The sequence below is a fragment of the Mastomys coucha genome, unplaced genomic scaffold (genome assembly GCF_008632895.1).
Source record: "Mastomys coucha isolate ucsf_1 unplaced genomic scaffold, UCSF_Mcou_1 pScaffold11, whole genome shotgun sequence".
Classification (NCBI taxonomy): Eukaryota; Metazoa; Chordata; class Mammalia; order Rodentia; family Muridae; genus Mastomys; species Mastomys coucha.
The window spans coordinates 3,880,893-3,899,752 of NW_022196893.1; the positions used below are offsets into that span (position 1 = coordinate 3,880,893).

The 18,860-nt window shown below is 48.1% G+C and overlaps 1 protein-coding gene across 1 annotated transcript in view; it reads right to left on the reverse strand.

Annotated features, from left to right (window-relative positions):
- Ago2 (argonaute RISC catalytic component 2) overlaps window positions 1-18,860 on the reverse strand; it is an 86,687-nt gene that overhangs the window by 20,456 nt on the left and 47,371 nt on the right. Inside the window, exons 3-12 of the mRNA XM_031359314.1 lie at window positions 18,599-18,719; window positions 10,687-10,868; window positions 8,634-8,770; window positions 7,228-7,362; window positions 6,694-6,781; window positions 5,469-5,616; window positions 4,230-4,349; window positions 3,978-4,100; window positions 3,198-3,331; window positions 947-1,131 (exon numbers count right to left, since the gene is read on the reverse strand). Coding sequence (XP_031215174.1) covers window positions 947-1,131; window positions 3,198-3,331; window positions 3,978-4,100; window positions 4,230-4,349; window positions 5,469-5,616; window positions 6,694-6,781; window positions 7,228-7,362; window positions 8,634-8,770; window positions 10,687-10,868; window positions 18,599-18,719 — 1,373 coding nt within the window. The remainder of the gene's footprint in view (window positions 1-946; window positions 1,132-3,197; window positions 3,332-3,977; window positions 4,101-4,229; window positions 4,350-5,468; window positions 5,617-6,693; window positions 6,782-7,227; window positions 7,363-8,633; window positions 8,771-10,686; window positions 10,869-18,598; window positions 18,720-18,860) is intronic.

Here is an 18,860-nt window from a genome sequence, read left to right on the forward strand (position 1 = left end):
TCTTGACTCCTGCACCACCAGATCACACACCAAGACCCTTTTGCTGAAAGCCTGCGGGACAGATAGCTCTCAGCTTACAGATCTGTCCATATAACATCCCTGCCCTGCTGAAGGGCTCCTGAACAGAAGGCTGTACCTGATCCATTCCCTCTTCTCCAGCATCATTGGGCTCGCCACTGATGAATGAGCAACTACCCTCTAACAAAGAAACCCACCCTTGTCTGGGGTGGTGGCAGAGATCAGACATGCTGACTGAGCCCTAGGGAATTAAGAGCCAGTGGGAACACTGGCATATCAGGGGACTCTCTTCTATCTGCCAACACTCATGCCACAGCATGAATATGAAACCAATCCTCAACTCAAGTCAATTATGGGCTATAGCTGGCCTTTGCTACTCTGTGGGTTCTTCTTTTTCCAACCCTTTATTTACTGGATTTACCCACCACTAGATAGGAGAAAGAGGATAGAGGGGAGAGAGAGAGACCCCTGAATCTAATTTTATTTCCTTGTGTGTCATTATTGACCATGATTACTAATAAACTGCAACCAACCTCCAGGAATGACTAACAACTACCAACACCCTCTCTTGGGGTGTTAGTGTCAACACACAGGGGAACAGACATTTATACATCCTCTGAAAAGTTCCTAAAATTCCAAACATTGTGCAATTGCAAAAACTATCTGCAGCTATGGGCCACTGGGAGTTGCTTGATATCTGGGACTATGGCCTCATTCAAGACAATGACAATGGCCCAAACATGTACTAGAGTAACCCAGACCGCTGTCTTCCCTTCTCAAGCTCAGGAATGGGCAAGAACCAACCACTCAGTTCAGTCAACACAAAGGGGAACAGGCCACTCACAGCCACTGGAATCCCTCAACACAAAGGGCACAGGCCACTCACAGCCACTGGAGTCCCTGAAGCCTACAGAGGGCTGACACCTACCGTACACAGGAGTTTTGCCAGGCAGGATGACCACCACCAGCTGGAGACCAGCGTATGTGTTCTTCAGGTGTCGGAACATGGGTTCCACACTGTCTGCACCCTGTGCATATTTACAGAAGCAGGGCTGACCCTGGATAGGCATCCCAGCATCTCTCGAGATCTTCCTCAGTTGCTCCGTGAAGGACCTGCAGGAGAAGGCCAGTTTGCTAAGATGTACAGCATATGGTAAGGAGGTCGTATCAACCAGGGGCTCTGAGGACGGTTTAGCAAAGTCAAAGGGCTTGCCCAGCATGCCCAAGGTTGATCCCCAACATTGGATATTAAAGGTATGGTAATGCACGTCTGCAATCTCAGCATTTGGGAGGATGCAGGAGGGTCTACAATTAAGGTCGTTTATAACTACATATTGAGTTTGAGGCTAGCCTGGGACACATAAGATTCTGTCTAAACAAAACAAAACAACAAAAGAATTAAGTTTTTTATTTGCTTTTGGTACGTCAGGCTGACCTCAAACTTAGGATTCTACTGCCTCACCATCTGGGGCCTCGGGTTAGGCACTATGCCATGCTAGAATTTCGTCTCAGATAGTCAGGCAAAGGCATACCAACCCATGAGTGGGGCGAGTGCACCACGCACCCACAGAAGGCCCAGGGATAATCTCTGGGATAAAATGGCAGATGTAAGATGCATGCTTGCTGCCTTTCCGAGTGGCACAGTATGCTTCTTTTATGCCATGCAGGCTTCCTAAGCCACTCTCTGTTAGGGCTCTGGTAAAATAAAGGACACCATCGGCTTTTGTGGGTTTCCCCTGCTGCTCTAGTGGCTACAGCTTGGCCTTGGAGACACAGACCCAGAAGAAAACAAAACAGGTGGCAGCCAAGCAAAGCCAGCATCTGGACTGCCAGACAAGACTCAGGTGGCTGAGAAGACTGGCTATGTTCAGAGCAAAAGCATCCGAGCAGCAGCCAAGGTGAGGACACTTAGTTCCAACCTAGTGGACCAGTATTCACCTCCCATGTGCTGCATTTACACAATTCATGGTTGTGTACCCGAAATCACATCACCAACAGGTGGGTGTGTCTGGGGACAGAAAGACCAAGGATAGAAGATGGGCAGGAGTTGGTCAGCATCCAGCTTCTGCCCAGGCTTTCTTTTCTCTGGGCTTCTGGCTCATTCTGTCAGAAGCACAGGCAAAAGCTGCCACCAGTGCAGGTTGACAGCCTCCATGCAGTGAGCTCAGCCCTGCATAAGACAGTTTCATCGAAGCCTCTGGCTGAAATGGTAAGGTTCCAGCTATACTCTACAGGCTTTGGTGTGCCCCCCTCACTGCCTCTGGACAGGCACAAAACAAATGTCTTATTTCCCCTCTAACCTTGGAACACGAGTACAAGCCCTGGGAGCTCCAGGGCACATTCTTGTTGGCGCTGGTCAAGCCTAGTTCCTTGCCACTGGCCCAACACTTGAGCGGCCCCCTGCGGCTCACTGTATCAGCTGCCCTAAGCAGCTGATAAGATGGAAAGATGGCCAGGCATATGCCAAAGCTCGATGTGTTCACTGCAAGCTCTCCCTTACACAGGAGAGCAGCCACTGCAGCCTACCCGATGCTGCCTTCCTCTATAGTCTCTTCCCACCCAGTTCTCGGTGTTGCTTCTCACTGAACTCACTGAGATTCCACAGTAGACCAGAACGATGGCTCAGTGTGAAAAGGTGCTTTGTGTAAACCTGACAACCTGAGTTCAATCCCTACGACCACGTGGTAGAAAGAGAACCAGCTCCCTCAGCTTATTCTCTGAAGGTGCATGATGGGATGGACAGAATCATATCCACCCCACCACACACACAAACAAATGTCATTAAAAATTTTTAGCCAGGGATGGGGCACACACCTTTAATCCCAGCATTAGTGGAGGCAGAGGCAGGTAGATCTCTGTGAGTTCAAGGACAGCCTGGGTCTACATAGTTGAGTTCTAAGATAGCCAGGGAGGGCTACATAAGAGATAGTGAAGTGTGTTATTTCTACAGTCTGAGTCCACTGACTGTGTCCACCTCTACTTCCATGGTGACGGATTGATTTTTAACCTCATTGCTCAGGTGCTCTTATTTCTCACACCTAATCTGGCCTTGTCACATTTCATGAATGGGAATCACTCTGGGCAAGTGTTCTGTTAGATACCGCTGGTATCAGAACCCCAGTGACCCATCTGACCAACAGAAACAAGGCCAGGCGCATTGAGGCCTCATGCAGGCTTACTTGAGATGGACTTCTGTACACTGGCGCTGGGGTGCAAAGCAGGCAATGGCCCACACCTTGATCTCGATGCCCGTGTGGAACTGCTTGTTTCTCATGTCCCACACACCCTGGACAGGTGTGGCAATCGCTTTGTTCTACAAAGACAAAGTCGTTCAGTGGGGGAACGAATGAAAACATTTTGCTGCTGGTCCCCCCTGACCAACAATGACTCCTAAAGCACAGATCACCATGGATGTGTCACCTCCATGTCTCAGCAGTCCTTAGAACTATAAATAACCCCTCTCCACACATGCAGAATGATGGGTTCTGGATGGATAGTGGCGAGCTAGATGAGAAATGACAGGATGGCTGGGCCAATGGTGAATCTAGATGGATAGGTGTGAAGGCCAGATGAATGGATGGACGGGGTGAATAAATGAGTGGATGGGAAGGATGGATGAGTAGGGCTGGATAAAGGTGAGTAGATGAGATTGAGTGTGGTCAGATGGATGAATGGGAAGCCACAATGGGTAAGCAGGACACAGAGGTGGATGGACGATGGGGTGGAGTCAGATGAATGAGAAGGCATGGATGGATGGGTACACGGTAGTGAGAAATCAGACGCCATCTCCAAAAGCTCTTAAGAAGAAAGTGAAGTTTTGATGAGATAAGAACTTAGAAACACTGAAAGCAATGTGCAAACTTTAAAAACACATAGGAGGGTGGAATCTTGGTCATGTATGAGCCAACGGGTGCAGTTCAGCGCACTCGTGCGCACACATGCCACCCATCTGCACCTACCCTGCCCCCATAGAGGATGGAGGGCGGCTGCAGAACCCGCCCAGTCACATCTGTCATCTCATCTTTCACCATGATTCCAAATTCACGAACATACGGGTCTGTATTGAAACTTGCGCTTCGCATCTTGAGGAAAGAAAAAGAGGAAGATAGGTCAGTGGAAGCCATCTTTGCTCAAAGTATAGGCATGTGTGTTGGGGCTGGGGGAGTCCTTGTGTACCCCATCCTGGAGGAACCCAAGGACCCACTGCTTACCAATTTGCTGATCTCCTCTTGTCGATCGGGTGCTGACCTGGCAGTTGCTCTGATCATGGTTGAGGTCTGATTGTCTGTTAATTTTTTTATACATCTCTGTCCAGCAACTATGTTACAGACCTACAAAGACAACGGATACAAGTTAACACGTGAACTGTGTGTATGACTAGGGGTTGTAGGAGGGAGTTTTTAGAGGCTGGGGAGGCAAGCTAGAGCCCTGGCTAGGAGTAGGCCCACTCCCAAGCCTACTACTCACAACAGAACTTGTAGGTAAATCTGGCATAAAAGATGACCATCTACAGCTTTGGTGGGACTCTGCTGGGTTTGACCTATGCACAGTGAGTGGCTCACATCTGTTGTACCGGCTACATTTTTTTCCCCCCAAGACAGGATTTCTCTGTGTAGCCCTGGCTGTCCTAGAACTCACTCTGTAGACCAGGCTGGCCTCGAACTCAGAAAATCTGCCTGCCTCTGCTTCCCAAGTGCTGGGATTAAAGGCATGCGCCACCACTGCCCAGCTTGTACCGGCTAACTTTATGTCAATTTAACACAACCTACAATCGTCTGAGGGGAGGGAAACTTAATTGAGAAAATGCTTCCACATAAGATCAGGTTGTAGGCAAACCTGTAAGGTATTTTCTCAATTAGTAACTGATGGGGAGGGTGGCCCAGTCCATCATCACCCCAGGGTGGTGGTGCTGGGCTCTATAAGAAAGCAGTCTGAACAAGCTTTCAGGATCAAGGCAGTAAGCAGCACCCCTCTACACCTCCACTTCTGTACCAGCTCTATCTACTTCAAGGTTTCTGCCCATTTTGCGTTCCTGCAATGACTTCCTTAGGTGATGAACAGTGATGTAGAAAAGTAAATGAAGTTTTCTCTTTCCTTCCCGAGTTGCTCTTGGCCCTTAAGCAACAGAAAGCTTAAAGGAGACATCCATTATACCAGGACTTGAGGTTTTGATGAGATAAGAACTTAGAGACAGGTAGGACCTCTGAGAGGTGAGGGGCAGCCTGGTCTACAAGGAGAATTTCAGTCCAGCCAGGGGTATGCAGTTGAGATCCTAAGTAACAGTGTGGTGGGTAATCCCACCCAAGCTGCTAATTTCATCCCATTTTATTAGGAGAAGGTGTACACAGAGGGGACAAGTCTCAACAATGCGTGAATTAGCTGAGGCCTACAGCATCACAGAGGGTGGGCTGGGTTTGGGCTTCTCCCCAGTCAGTAGCTCAGAGACTTGCCTCCAAAGGAAGGTAGGTGTGTTTCTGCTCCTGTCCGACTTGTAAACACGGGAGGTGGGGATAGCGCAGAACCAACTTGTGCCTGTCCTTGAAGTACTGGGCCACCGTACACTCCACTGTCTGCCCACTCTCCTGCTGCAGTGGGAACCTGCGGAAAGAGGTGACTCAGGAAAGAACTTTCCAAGCTCCCTGGACACTGGACCTTCCCAGGGCCGAGCACCTGGACCATTCACGAGTCCCTCAATTCTCAGGCTGCCCACAGGTGTCTCTGCTCCTCCCAAACCTACACAAAGCAGCGCAGCAGACACCCTAGCACCGGTAAGATGACACCCTCTGTACCCATGTGTGTGGGGGACTTCTATGTTGGAATTTACTCTTGTTTGTGTACGACTTATTTATGTATATGGGCATTTTGTCTGCATGTATGTCTGCTGTATACCAGAAGGAGGTTTGGGATTCCATAGGACCAAAGTTATAGATGGTTATGACCTACCACGGGATGTTAGGAATTGAACATAAGAACCTCTGGAAGAGCAGCCAATGTTCTTAGCCATTGAGCCATCCCTCACCTTCCACATTTTTTCCATAAATTATTTTGTGGGCCATGGTGGTATATACCTTAAACCCTAGCACCTGCTGAGCAGAGCCATCTCTTTGTGAGCAGCTCCAGGACAGCCTGGTCTGTACAGTGAATCCCTGACCTGCTTTAAGACACTGGCTGCTATTGCAGAGGACCCAGGTCTGATTCCTGGCATCCATACGGTGGCTCACAGCTACCTATGAACTCCCATTCCAGGGAATCCAATGCTCTCTTCTGATCTCCAAAGGGACCAGGCATACACATGGTGAATAGACATACATATAGGCAAAACAACAACAACAAAATCAACTTAATATATTTTAAACGTGTGCGCGCATGCGCCTGTGCAGGTACCTCAAGGGTACATAAGAGGGCACTGCAGCTGGAGCTACAGGAAGCTGTAAGCTGCCCAACATGGGTGCTGGGAACGAACTTGTGTCCTGTTTGCTCTGCCAAGAACAATATGCATGCTATGCTCTTAACCACCGAGTCATTTCTCCAGCCTGTGGAGCTCACTTCTTAGAGCAGAGTGTGAGTGAGCCCCAGAGGCAAGCAGCTGTTTGCAGGGCAGTCCCAGGACTTCCAGTGTCTGGGAAGCTGAGTGACTGGGGTTTGAAAGGAGGGCAGACGGCTTGGCTGCCTTACGTTTGGTGACTGGCAGGCCGCCGGGTCACATTGCAGACTCGGTACTTCCTCTTCATCTGACCACAGTGCGTTATCTCCACCTTTAGACCTGGTGACAGACAGCAGGTATCAGAGTTACTCTTGTTACATATTTACAGTCCAAGGCACACACGGCAGCTCTGGCCACAGATGAAGCCATGAGGTTCTAGAGCTGAGGAGTAAGAATGTGGACTAACCACAGAACACGTTGGCTGGATACACTTCATCCAGAGAAGCCTTCTGCCAGAAGAACCCAGCACATAAGATTTGGGTGCCATCACCACCCTTCTCGAAACCTAACGTTTGTGGACGGACCAAACTGGACACCAAGCCCCTCCCACTCATGCAGTTGTATTCATTAGAGTCATAGGCCCTCTGTTCATGGGTCCCAACTGACTCAAAATCAGTGTGCCTTGTGGCTCACTCTTCCCACAGCCCGCACCCGCACCCGCACCCACACCCGCACCAGTGGAAGTGGTCCTACCCGCTAGCCTGCTGTGCTGGGTAGATCTTTACCTTTAATTTCTTTGGTAAACTTTACCCTTTGGGAATCTGTCAGAGGTTTTTGTTGTTCTTCAATACTTTTAAAATCCAAAACTTCACAAACAAACTCGATCACCGGCTGTGCCTTGTAAAACGCTGTTGCCGATACTATGTGCAGGAAAGGAAGAGACAGAGTTTAACGGCGGCATCTGGAGTACTCTGTGTGACTAATTAGTAGCTGCTTCTTTGTGGTGAGAAAAGCAATGTCCACTATGCCCATGTGTCCACCCTGCAAGAGATGCACTGACCCCAGAGACTCCATGCTTCCTCCAGCCAAGGCCAATGGGACTGAAAGAGATTGGCTGAATCTGAAGAAGTCACTAGAAGAATTACAGAGATCTTGAACATGTCTAGCATGGTCAGGGCATCCAGGACCTTGGATCCTGTCAGGTTTTCTGGCCACCTTCAGCTAGAGAAATTTCTGAAGTGTTCCTTTCATATAATTCTTTTGCAATCGAGGTGCATCTGACCAAGATGTGGCCTGCAGGGCCTTGCTGGAGGATACTGTAAGAACTTATCTGCTCCTGGCTGTCAGTCCCTGGCAGAGGGAAGGGACTCAGCAGAGTATGACCTTGAGTCTCCTGAAGTACCAGGAACAGCAGGGGGGCTACAGTGTCGTCGCCCCCCCCCATCACTGAAAGCTAAATGGATTGTGGGGGTTCTGAGACAACCAATGGATTAGCCCACTGACTGATGGCATTTCTAGAGGAAGAAAATCCCTGGGGAGGTATTGGGGGGGGGGCGGTTGTGCCCTCAGGAATGCACTTTGTCCCCAGCCCCTTCTTGCTTCCTAGCTGCCATGAGATAAGCAGCTATGCTATGTCACTGCTTCTTTGCCATGGTGCTTGGCTTCAGAATGATAGCCTGAGCTTATAGTGGACCGAGACCTCTGAACCTGAGCTAATCTTCACAGCTTTAAATGGTTTCTTCTATGTACTTGTCACAGCGATCATAGGTCTAATACACTCCAAGGCTGGAAGGCTGCTGGGCAGGGGCCAGCCAATGGCACCTAATGGTGTCTGTTCCTTAGTTCAAGCAGCAATGTGAGCAATCAGGAAACATGGGGAGAGTGTGAAGGGTGCGGCCCCAGTCCCACACCTGGAGGTGCTCTGGGAGTGCAAAGGGTCTGGGCAAAGGGAGCTCTCCAGGCTGGCTAAAGGGTCCCTGGGAGTAGAACACTCCAAGGGCTTTAATGCCCAATTAGGAACTATCTCAGACACCCAAAAGATAGTTAGCACAGGCTGGTATCACATCAGAGCTCCGCTAAAGGTGGCTAAAAGAATCTGGGCTCCTCGGCATGTTTTCGGATCTCCACCGACTTCAGTGGCGGCTGCATGGGCCCCATCCACCCTGCAGTGAAGCCCGTGGACTTCTCTTACCATCAATATTCAGCATCATTTTCCAAAGAGAAGGTCGGACGGACTGATGGAAGCCAAACCACACTTCTCTGCCCCCACCCAGAGGGTTGGAACAGCCTTCAGACGCAGTGAAGAAGGAGCGGCCAACAGGGGTGTACCTGCAGCAGGGATAAACCCTCCTCTAATCAGATGGACTCAGCCCAGCATCCCAGCCGGGCGTCCCAGCAGGCATATCTACACTCAGAGACCCCTCTAGGTTTTCTTCTGTAAAGTCATTCATTACATGCAGTTCTTGTCTGCATTCCCCATGTAAGCAGTAGCCCTGTGCACTTAAGACTGTCAGACGTTTAAATACAGGAACTGACAGAGCGCAGGGGGCCCATCTCAAGGCTTGGTGCCAGTGTGAGACAAGCCCCGCTATGCTTCTAGCTCACAACCTCGTCATTCCACACTTGCAGGGCACCTTCCTCGCCAATCTCAAAAGGACAGAGTTAATCTGGGAGCAGGCTCTGCCTCCAGCTGGGCCCATGGCCCATGCAGATCTAGCTAGTGTTTCCATTCTCCCACCATCCTTATTTCCATTGTGCAGTGTATATAGCTGGGCATATCCCTTCAAGTTTTCCTAGTCCAGGGCTGTGCTATGCAGGTAGGAGCAGCTCAACATTAGCATAAGTAAAATCCTAGCAGCTACCAGGCAGAGGCAGCCGGAGCAGCCTAGCTCTAAGCCCACCCACCTGCTGCAGACACACCCTCCACAACCCTCCCCTACATCCTACTACATGCAGGCTGTCTCACCACCAAAGGGTGGGATACAGTGTTCAGCCATTGTACATAAGTGGCACTGTTTGTTAATGAAATCATGGAGTGTGCCCTTCTTACTTTCTGCCTGTGCCTGTTAATCCTGTTACACCTTGACAATCTCCTGATTGTAAAAATGAGTGTAACCATTCCAAAGGAAGGAAGGAGGAAACCATAGGAATTCCCACTACTCAACTAGAAGTATAGACAATGCAGCCAGTGAGCTGGTTCAGGGGTAGGGGCGCTTGCGGCCAAGCCTGGTGACCTGAGTCCCTAAGATCTGCATGGTAGAAAGAAGGAACTGACTCCTAACAAGCTGTTCCCTGACCTACACACATACACATACTCTCTCTCTCTCTCTCTCTCTCTCTCTCTCTCTCTCTCTCTCTCTCTCTCTCTCTCTCTCTCTCTCTCTCTCTCTCTCTCTCTCTCTCTCTCCTGGCACACTACACAAAGAAAGTAAATACTGGTTTGTTTTTAAACTATAGGCAAGATTTTGTTAATTGCCACTGTACATTTTACTTATCTACCTGCCTTCCTCCCTCCCATCAACACTTGTTAGCAGTGAGAGGCAGGACAGGGGCCTGCTGAGAGTGACAGCTCACTCTGAGATATAGTCCCCTCTCTGCCTAATGTGTAAACACAGAACCAAAGAACACCCAGTTTTCTGCAGAGTAGAGAAGAATCAGTGGCAGGGCCTAACTAAGCACGAAGCTTTCTTTCTGCCTCTCACTTCTGATCTTGTAGGACCATTTCTCACCATTCCTGAGGTCCTACTGTGTGCTTTGTATGAATGCCAAGTTCAGATGCAGCTCCCTGGCCTTGGTCCCATGTGCTAGTCAGTGCAACACTCTGACAACTGGGAAAATGACAAGCCCTGAAATGATCTTGCCCCCTGCTAGGTGCAGCAAAGGGAGAGCCTCTAATGAAACAGGCCTTTGGTGCTGGCTGTTGTCACACATGCTACGGAAAAGTCTCCCAAGGACGGGCACTCAATCAAGCATAGTGTTGGTGGCCAGTGTAATGTCCAAGAGCTGCTCCAGACTCTGCACAGGACTGTGTGAGTTCACGGGCAGAGAGGTGAACCTTCTACACTCAGGCAAGGCTGCGGGTGACAAGCTAACATTATCGTCTTCCATCACGGACTGTCTGCCCCTCAGACTGCATGTGTGACTATCCCCGCTGGCTCCTCCCTTCCTCGGTCAAGATCTCAATGTTTCTGTGAACACCCAGCTTCAGCTTGCAGTCTTTGTCCCCATCCACCTGATGCCCTCACCTCATGGATGGCAAGTGCCTCATGACAACGTCCAGGGCCTGGATCGTCTCAAAGGGGACGCTGGGCAGCCGCCCCGAAAGTGCATCATGTAACGCCTGCAGGCTCACGCATGACACCCACTTGATGGATACCTTAAAGATACGATCTTTGCCTTCTCCTGGCAGCGTGACCTCCAGTTCCACCTGCCAAACCAAAGCACAAAGGTCATTAACTCCAAGAAAACAAAAGAAATTAAAGTTTTAACTTTATTTTCTTGTGTATTCGGGGTGCACATGTGGAGGCCTAGGTCTATGGTAGATGCCTTTCTCAGCTGCTTCCCACTTTGTAGTTTACGTCTCTCTTTGAACCTGCGGCTTGCTCATCAGGCTAGGCTGATCAAGCAGTGAGTCTAAGAGATCTGCACCTGGTCTCAGGACAGAGAACTCAGGTCCTCATGCTTTTGTGACAAGCTCTTTACCCAAGGATCCTCTTCCCCAGACTTGATTTTCTTTACTTTTACCAAATGTGCAATCAGTGTACAAAGTCAGTGACCAGCATGCTGGACTCTCCCAAACATGCCCACTTTTCTCCCATAACACTTGTTCAATCTATCCAGATCTTAATGTTCACAGTTGTATCATGACTGTGGTCCCCACATACCAACCACTCAGGTGATGCTCAAAGTGGCTTTGTTATCTGTTGACAACCCCCCTCTGGGGCTGGAATACTTTATCCTCATGTACCCAAAACTCGCAGCAGGGAGATGGGTCCACCTCATCCTACTAGATCTATCACCACAGACACTGGGCTGGCAAACAGCACAAGGCCCCAGGGCCAGGAAAGGGCAAAAAGGAGACTGGGGTTTCCACAGGGAAACAACCCAGATGTGTGTCTAGAACCCAAGGATGCCTGGTAGATCACATGGTACCAATCTAGGTAGGGAAGGTGGTGAGCTGGCTATGGACTCAACCTCTGAGGACACTGACACCAAGCCATGCAGCTCTTGCTTGGACATCTTTGCAAGAAGGAATCAAATTGAGAGCAAATATATGTACATTTTGGAACAGCACACCACTAAGAAACAAAGGGAGGAGAGAGCCGCACCCTGACACAAAGCAGCAGTGTTTGCTCCAAAGCTGTGAACGCACAGAAGCAGCTGTGTCTTCAAGGTTTCCCTGTCCTCAGCTGCAGGGCCACCTACCCCCATCCCCACAGAAGAGTGATGGCACCAGCAGGGGTCTGGCATCACAATCGCTATGCTGGCCAGAGGGACAGCTGCTGGCCGGGCTTGATGCCATGGATCCTGTTCTGACAGGGACACACAGGTCACGTCCTGTTTCAGTGCTGTCTAATGGGTCTCAAGCTGGTAGCCAAACATGGTAATGTGTACATCTTCCACGTGGCACTGGGTTAATGGCATGAAAGCTGCGGGGTTGAAGGAGTCATGGAAGGAACTGAGGCTTGATATCACTGGTAAAGTGTAGCCTCAGCTGCAGTGGTGACCCCATCATCTTAGAGGTGTCAGGACCAGGGAATGACCATCAAAGGCAATAACAGGCTTAGTGTGGGGTCAGCTTGAGCCTATGAGACAAACTGTGCTGTAGGTAGCAGATCCAGAGGTGGTGCTGCCAGGTCCTTCAGAGTCCAGAAGATCATGAGGAAGTCCCAGACAGTGGACACTGTGCTTGCTTTGCTTTGCTTTGCTTTCCTTCTTTCCTTCCTTCCTTCCTTCCAAGAGACACACAGACTCTCACTTTATAACTTTTGGCTAGAACTCAAAAAATTTTACCTGCCTCTTTTTCCTTAAGTTTGGTTCTTCTCCTTCAGAATAAGAAAGTATTTAATTTGCTTTTATTGTTATAGAAATCCAGTTAAGTAACTTTGGACATTTAATAAACTTTTGTTTTGTTTTTTGTTTGTTTGTTTGTTTGTTTTTGAGCCAGAGTCTTAGTATGCAGCTCTGGGTGTCCTGGGACTTGTTCTGTAGACCAGGCTGGCCTTGAACTCTGTCTGCCTCTGCCTCCTAAATGCTGGGATTAAAGGCGTATACCACCAAAAGACTTTGAATTTTTAAAGTGTTGAAGGCTACATTTTTTTAAAGATTTATTTATTTATTTAGTATATATAAGTACACTGTCGCTATCTTCAGACACACCAGAAGAGGGTGTCAGATCCCATTATAGATGGTTGTGAACCACCATGTGGTTGCTGGGAATTGAACTCAGAAGAGCAGTCAGTGCACTTAACCACTGAGCCATCTCTCCAGCCCTTAAAGTTACATTTTTAAGTCGTGATATTTATAACATCTTTGTGATAAACAAGAAAGAAAAGGCATGGTTTAATAATGGTGTATTTATGTGTCAAGTTGGCAAAAGGTCAACTGTGCTTGTCGCTTTGATAAAAACTAAAGTCACCTGGGAAGAAAAGACCCTCAGCTAAGTGCCTCTATCGGACTGGCCTGCAGGCAACATGTTGGAGATTTTCTTGATGGGTATTTGTCCGAAAAGATGCCTATAAAAAGGGTCAAAAGCTTAAGTTCTAAATTCTATGATTGATCTAAATTTATAAGATTTGTGTAACTGTTTCATTTGGTTTCTAACTGCTCTTAAAGGTATAAATATATTCTGTATTGAGTATGGTAAACGTTGTAACTGAAAGCTAGTTTAAAGCTGGTAACTCAAATAACATGTGACTTATCGGTTGACACCATGATTTTACTTTCTAGAGATCTGGCGTGCTCTGAGAACTTGTCTCAGAATGACCCAGGCTTGCTAACTTCGGCTCAGAGACAGAGAGACACTTAAATGGCTTTGTGGCGTGAATGTGGTATTTTTGATATGATTTTAGAAAATGTAGATTGTTTAAAATTAAGTTTTGCTCTTTTAAACAACAAAATTGCCCTTAGAATCTTTTGGGTGTAACTCAAGTGGTTTGCTCAGTGAAATATTTACATTTGAGTTAATACAAAAACACAGAAAGACTTCGATAAAACCTGAGAGACATTCCTTTTGTTTTACAAACCAGACCTAGAGAAGTCTTCCTGGCCTCACCTCTCCCTTACCTCAGAAAAATAATTTTTGAGACAAAACCAGTGTTGTCACAGTTCTATATGTGTGGTTCAAAATAATTTTAAGCTTGGGGTTTATAGAGAGTCAAAGTCATAAAGTAGAGTTATAGTGTTTTAAGAGGTTGTTTTCCCCTCTATACCCTTATAGTTTTAAAAGACATTATTTGTGTCTACACAGATAATTAAACTACGTACTATATAGTCACTATTTTTAAAGTGCTAAAATCAAACTTTTAATTTACATATATATATATATATATATATGAGTTTACAATTGCTTAAAATTGTTCCTTTTTAAATATTACTAATTCTCAAATTTTACAGTTGTTCATGCTCATACAACTAAAGTTAAGAGAAAGTACTATTCCTTTAAAAAACTGTCTTTAAATATCTTAAACTACCCGAGGTACATCCTGAGGTTACCAGCCAAATCCTACCAATTTACATTTAAATTGAGCCCTGATCTCTAGGTTCCCTGAGTCTGAACAGGTAATTTACAATTGAAGTCAAGAGGCTACTCCCATCCCCAACACAATGGCTACAGGCACTGCTTCAAGTAGACTTCAAAAAAAAAAAAAAAAAAAAAAAAAAAAAAAAAAAAGGCTCCAGAGAGACTTGTGGTCCAAGACTTTATAAGTATTTGAGACATATCTTGGCGCTAACTACATGGGTGAATGGTACATTTCAGAAACCTGTGGTCCACGATCCTAACAGATATCCACCTAAGACAGAGACACGCGCCGAGTGGCTGTGTTTTTGAAAAAACACAAAAAGAGCCCGATTTATAGAATCAAACTAGTTACACATGACCTTGATGACGAGTAAAGATATCTACCAGAGATAACAAATACCCAAGTTAATTCTGACTAAACATCATAAAAATCCGCGTACAAAGCTGTGCCCATTGATATGGCCTTAATCCTACTTTCATATAATAAACAAGGGCGAGATGTTAGATGCCTCAGCTACAAGACATCACAGAGCTTGCCACGGGAGACTCAACTCACGCCTGCTGTGCCTGAAACAAAGGCTCACTACTATGAGTTCCACCTTCGAAGATTCCAGAAAAAGCTATGCCTGCTGGCTGACATGTATACAGACTGAAGACATCTGTTGTTGACCTCCTCCCCCACTGTAGACTGCGCCTCCAGCCACTCCCCTGAGCTGAGACCTGCGAGACATCCTGAGTCTCCACCTTCAAGCCCAACAGCCAGCTTCCCTTAGACTTCCCCCTTGACTTTGTTCAGACTCTTCTTGACTCCTCCCAAATTCCTTATGTTATTCAAATGTCATTGTAACCTAGAGATTCAGTTTGCTCTCTTATATATAAATACTGAACCCTCAAAGTAAAGACAAGCCTTGATTAAAAACCCTCAACTTGGCTCCGTGTCCTTTTGTTCTCGAACTCTGTGTTTCAGGTCTCCTTTCTCCCTTCGGTCGAGACAGTTTCAGGTATTGAAGGGTGCAGCCCACTGTAGGCTCCCCTCCCAGAACCACAATTAAGCAGGTAGTCTTGGGTTAAGCTGAGCAAGGCATGGGAAACAAGCCATGAAGCATGGGCCATTCATGGCCTCTGTTTCAGTTCATGCCTCTGTTCCTGCTTTGAATTTCTCCCCTGATTTCCTTGGTGATGGGATTATGATCAGGTTTGATAGTTTGAATAGGAATGCCCTCCTCTCCCCACCCCCAATCCCAAGACTGTGCTTGAATGCTTGGACCATAGGGAGTGGCACTATTAGGAGGTATGGCCTTGTTGGAGGAAGTGTTTCTCTAGAGGCAGACTTTGAGGTCTCCTATGCTTCAGCTAAACCCAGTGTGGCACATAGTTTCCTTCTGCTGACTTCCAACCAGGATGTAGAATTCTCAGCTCCTTCTCCAGCAACATGTCTGTCTGCATGCTGCCATGTTCCTCACCATAATGATAATGGGCTAAACCTCTAAAACTGTAAGCTAGCACCAATTAAATGTTTACCTTCATAAAAGTTGCTCTAGTCAGAGTGTCTCCTCACAGGAATGAAACCCAAACTAAAACATCAGGACACGTGAGCCAAGTAGACCTGTTCCCCTCCAAATCATGCTGCCCTTGGTCATGGTGCTTACCAGCAACAGGAAGCTAACTAGAACAGGGGCCCTCCAAACACCTATTAGAACCAGTGTGTTTGTGACGTGTGCTGGGGGCCCAAAAGCACCATGGCAGGTGACAAGGCAGAGACACAAGCCCACAAAGGTATGTGGCTTCTCAAGTGTTCCCAGCAATATGTCTCAAGCACAAACACCACAGGGACCCCTAGGGATGCCCACGCCTACTGAGCCTCCTCTCCCAGAGCCCACTGGCTACTAGACAGCTTGAGGCTACTAACGGGCTCCCATGAGCTAGACCTCAGCCATAACTGCCATCTAAGAAGGAGATACACTCCACTCTCCCTGGCCTGGGAGGCAGCAGCTCAGAAGCTCTAACGTGCAGACAGCTGGCAAAAGAAGGCACAGCGGGACACAGCCAAGGATAAAGTTAGGTTTTGGTTGAAAACCAAACCAGGCATGGTTTTGGCGATAGAAGGCTGAGGAAGTCAGTCTCAAATTTAGAGCAACCGGCATCTAACTTTCTGGTTCTGTCCCATCTCAAAGGGAAGCCATGAGCTTGGCAGACACAAGTACTCTCAACCCCAAGGCGCTTTTCACATGGGCAAGCATCGAGGTGGACACCTATGGAGAGTGTGAGCTGAGTTCTGGAGAGGACTGCTCCTAAGGAAGGTGATGTACACACTGGCACGTATCCACATCAGGCATCACAGTCACCACTGAGGTAACAGACCCGAGGAGAGCCCTTTCTTACTACAGAGGACAAAAAAGAAAAAGACTGAAGCAAAGCTCTGCTGGTAGTAAAGAAGGGGAAACTTTTTGCTTTGTTTGTTTGTTTGCCTTTTTGTTTTTCGAAACAGGGTTTCTCTGTGTAGCCCTGGCTGTCCTGGAACTCACTCTGTAGACCAGGCTGGCCTCGAACTCAGAAATCCACCTGCCTCTGCCTCCCAAGTGCTGGGATTAACCGTGTGCGCCACCACTGCCTGACTGGTTTTTGATTGGCTCAGACAGAGGGGAAACCCCATGCCAGCTTGTCAGATGAAAACACTGACATGGGAGACTAGGATTAAGCTACATGGGACTAACTGTGCATCTCCAAATGCTGTGTGCAGGCTAGCACAGGCAATTTACTGCACCCATTATTACCTGCCAGAGGCTGGGATGTCTTGGGCAGTGGGCCGGAGCTCTTCAAAACTTGCTACTTACACTGCAGTGTGGACCAGAGAGGGGCGCATGAAGCCCCGAGACCTGCGATGAAAACCCACACTGCAGCTGAGATCCAAGGTGTATCACACAAAGAGAGGTGGGGCTGCCTATCCTGGCTGCTCCACTCTGCACTAGAAAGGTAGACAGGCTGGCAAGGTGAGGTGGCTTGTGTCAGGTCCCATTACTAGGAAAGGCACACAGACTATTTTCATTCCAGTCTCTGTCGTTAGCTCATCTGATTGTGTCTGCATCTGAGCATGAGAGGCCCACATTCCCCCTTCAGGAGCTTTCTCCTCATGATCCTCCCAGTGTCTAATTATAAATTTGTACCAACAAAACTGTGAATAAACTCCTTATGCTTTTCTTTCTTATAGACCTTTAAATAAAAACAATGTGTAAATTAAACACAAAACCTTAAGATCAATAAATCTCCAATTCACAGTATGTTAATTTGCCAGGGAAAGCCTGCTCAGTTCATTCACACCCAGTCCTGGGATTCCCTCCAACTAGGAGCCCTACGCCCATTATCAGTTCCTGGAGTGGTAGCGACAACCCACGTGCCACTGGGGGGTGGGGGTGGGGAGATCAGAACACGACACACAGAGCTGTGCAGTCACTGGCCCTCTCCCTGCCCTAACATAGTGTGTTCCTGTCAGCACGGTGTGTCGGAGCAGAGCCACCAGGTACCACGACTGCCTGGCTCCACTGGGAATACAGACAGGCACAAAGGAGCCAAGGCACACGGTCACTTAGCAACACAACCGTTTTCAGGCCTGCAGGAAACGTGTCGTCCCTTCATTCTCAGACTGTCAAAGTCTGGACAGAGCTTTATTACTTTTTAAATAAAGCCAAGATAAGGCTAAAAATAATAAGGGAAGGTAACATTTTCTACAGTCACCGCACCAGGTTGACTCATCTTCTTCCTCCTCCTCCTCCTCCTCCTCCTCCTCCTCCTCCTCCTCCTCCTCACTGCAGAGGCTGCTACAGCACAGCAACACACACACACACACACTCACTCTCTCTCTCTCACCCATACACTCTCTCACACCCACACTCACTCACTCTCTCACACACACTCTCTCTCATACACATTTTCTCTCTCTCCCCCACACACTCTCTCTCACTCTCTCCCACACACACATGCGCGTGCACACACACACACTCACTCACTCTCTCTCTCTTACCCATACACTCTCTCACACCCACACTCACTCACTCTCTCACACATACTCTCTCATACACATTTTCTCTCTCTCCCCCACACAGACTCTCTCCCCCCCTCCCTCCCTCACACACACACACACACACACACACACACACACACACACACACACACACACACACACACACACACACACACAGTGTGTATGGTGGTCTGTGGGTTGCACCTGGGAGCATTTTGTGTTTGAGCAGCCTGCTGCAAAGCCCGGCACATCCCATACACCCCATGATGAAGCCCACACAGAGCAGCCGCCCGGGCCTCCCAGGTGAGGTGATCTTCTACATCAGAGAAATAAGTAACCATGAACCATGTCGGAATCTCACCCATTAGTTGCACAGGCCCGGCACATGTAGCCTCACCTTGTCCCTGCCGATTGGAAGGGGCATTGCTGTGTACAGATTCTTCCTTCCATCAAACACTGGCTTCCGGTCCCCGAAGATCTGTGTTTTAAAGTGCTGGACCATGTGCTCCACTATTTCCCTAAAACAGACAGAGAATTCAAGGAAATGTCAGTGAGGTTGAGGGCTGGCAGCCGTCTGATACAAACTAGCCTTGAAGGTCCTTTAGGAGACCAGGGGTTCCACCTGTCACATGGCTTTCCACCCTCTTCTGGGGGGGGGG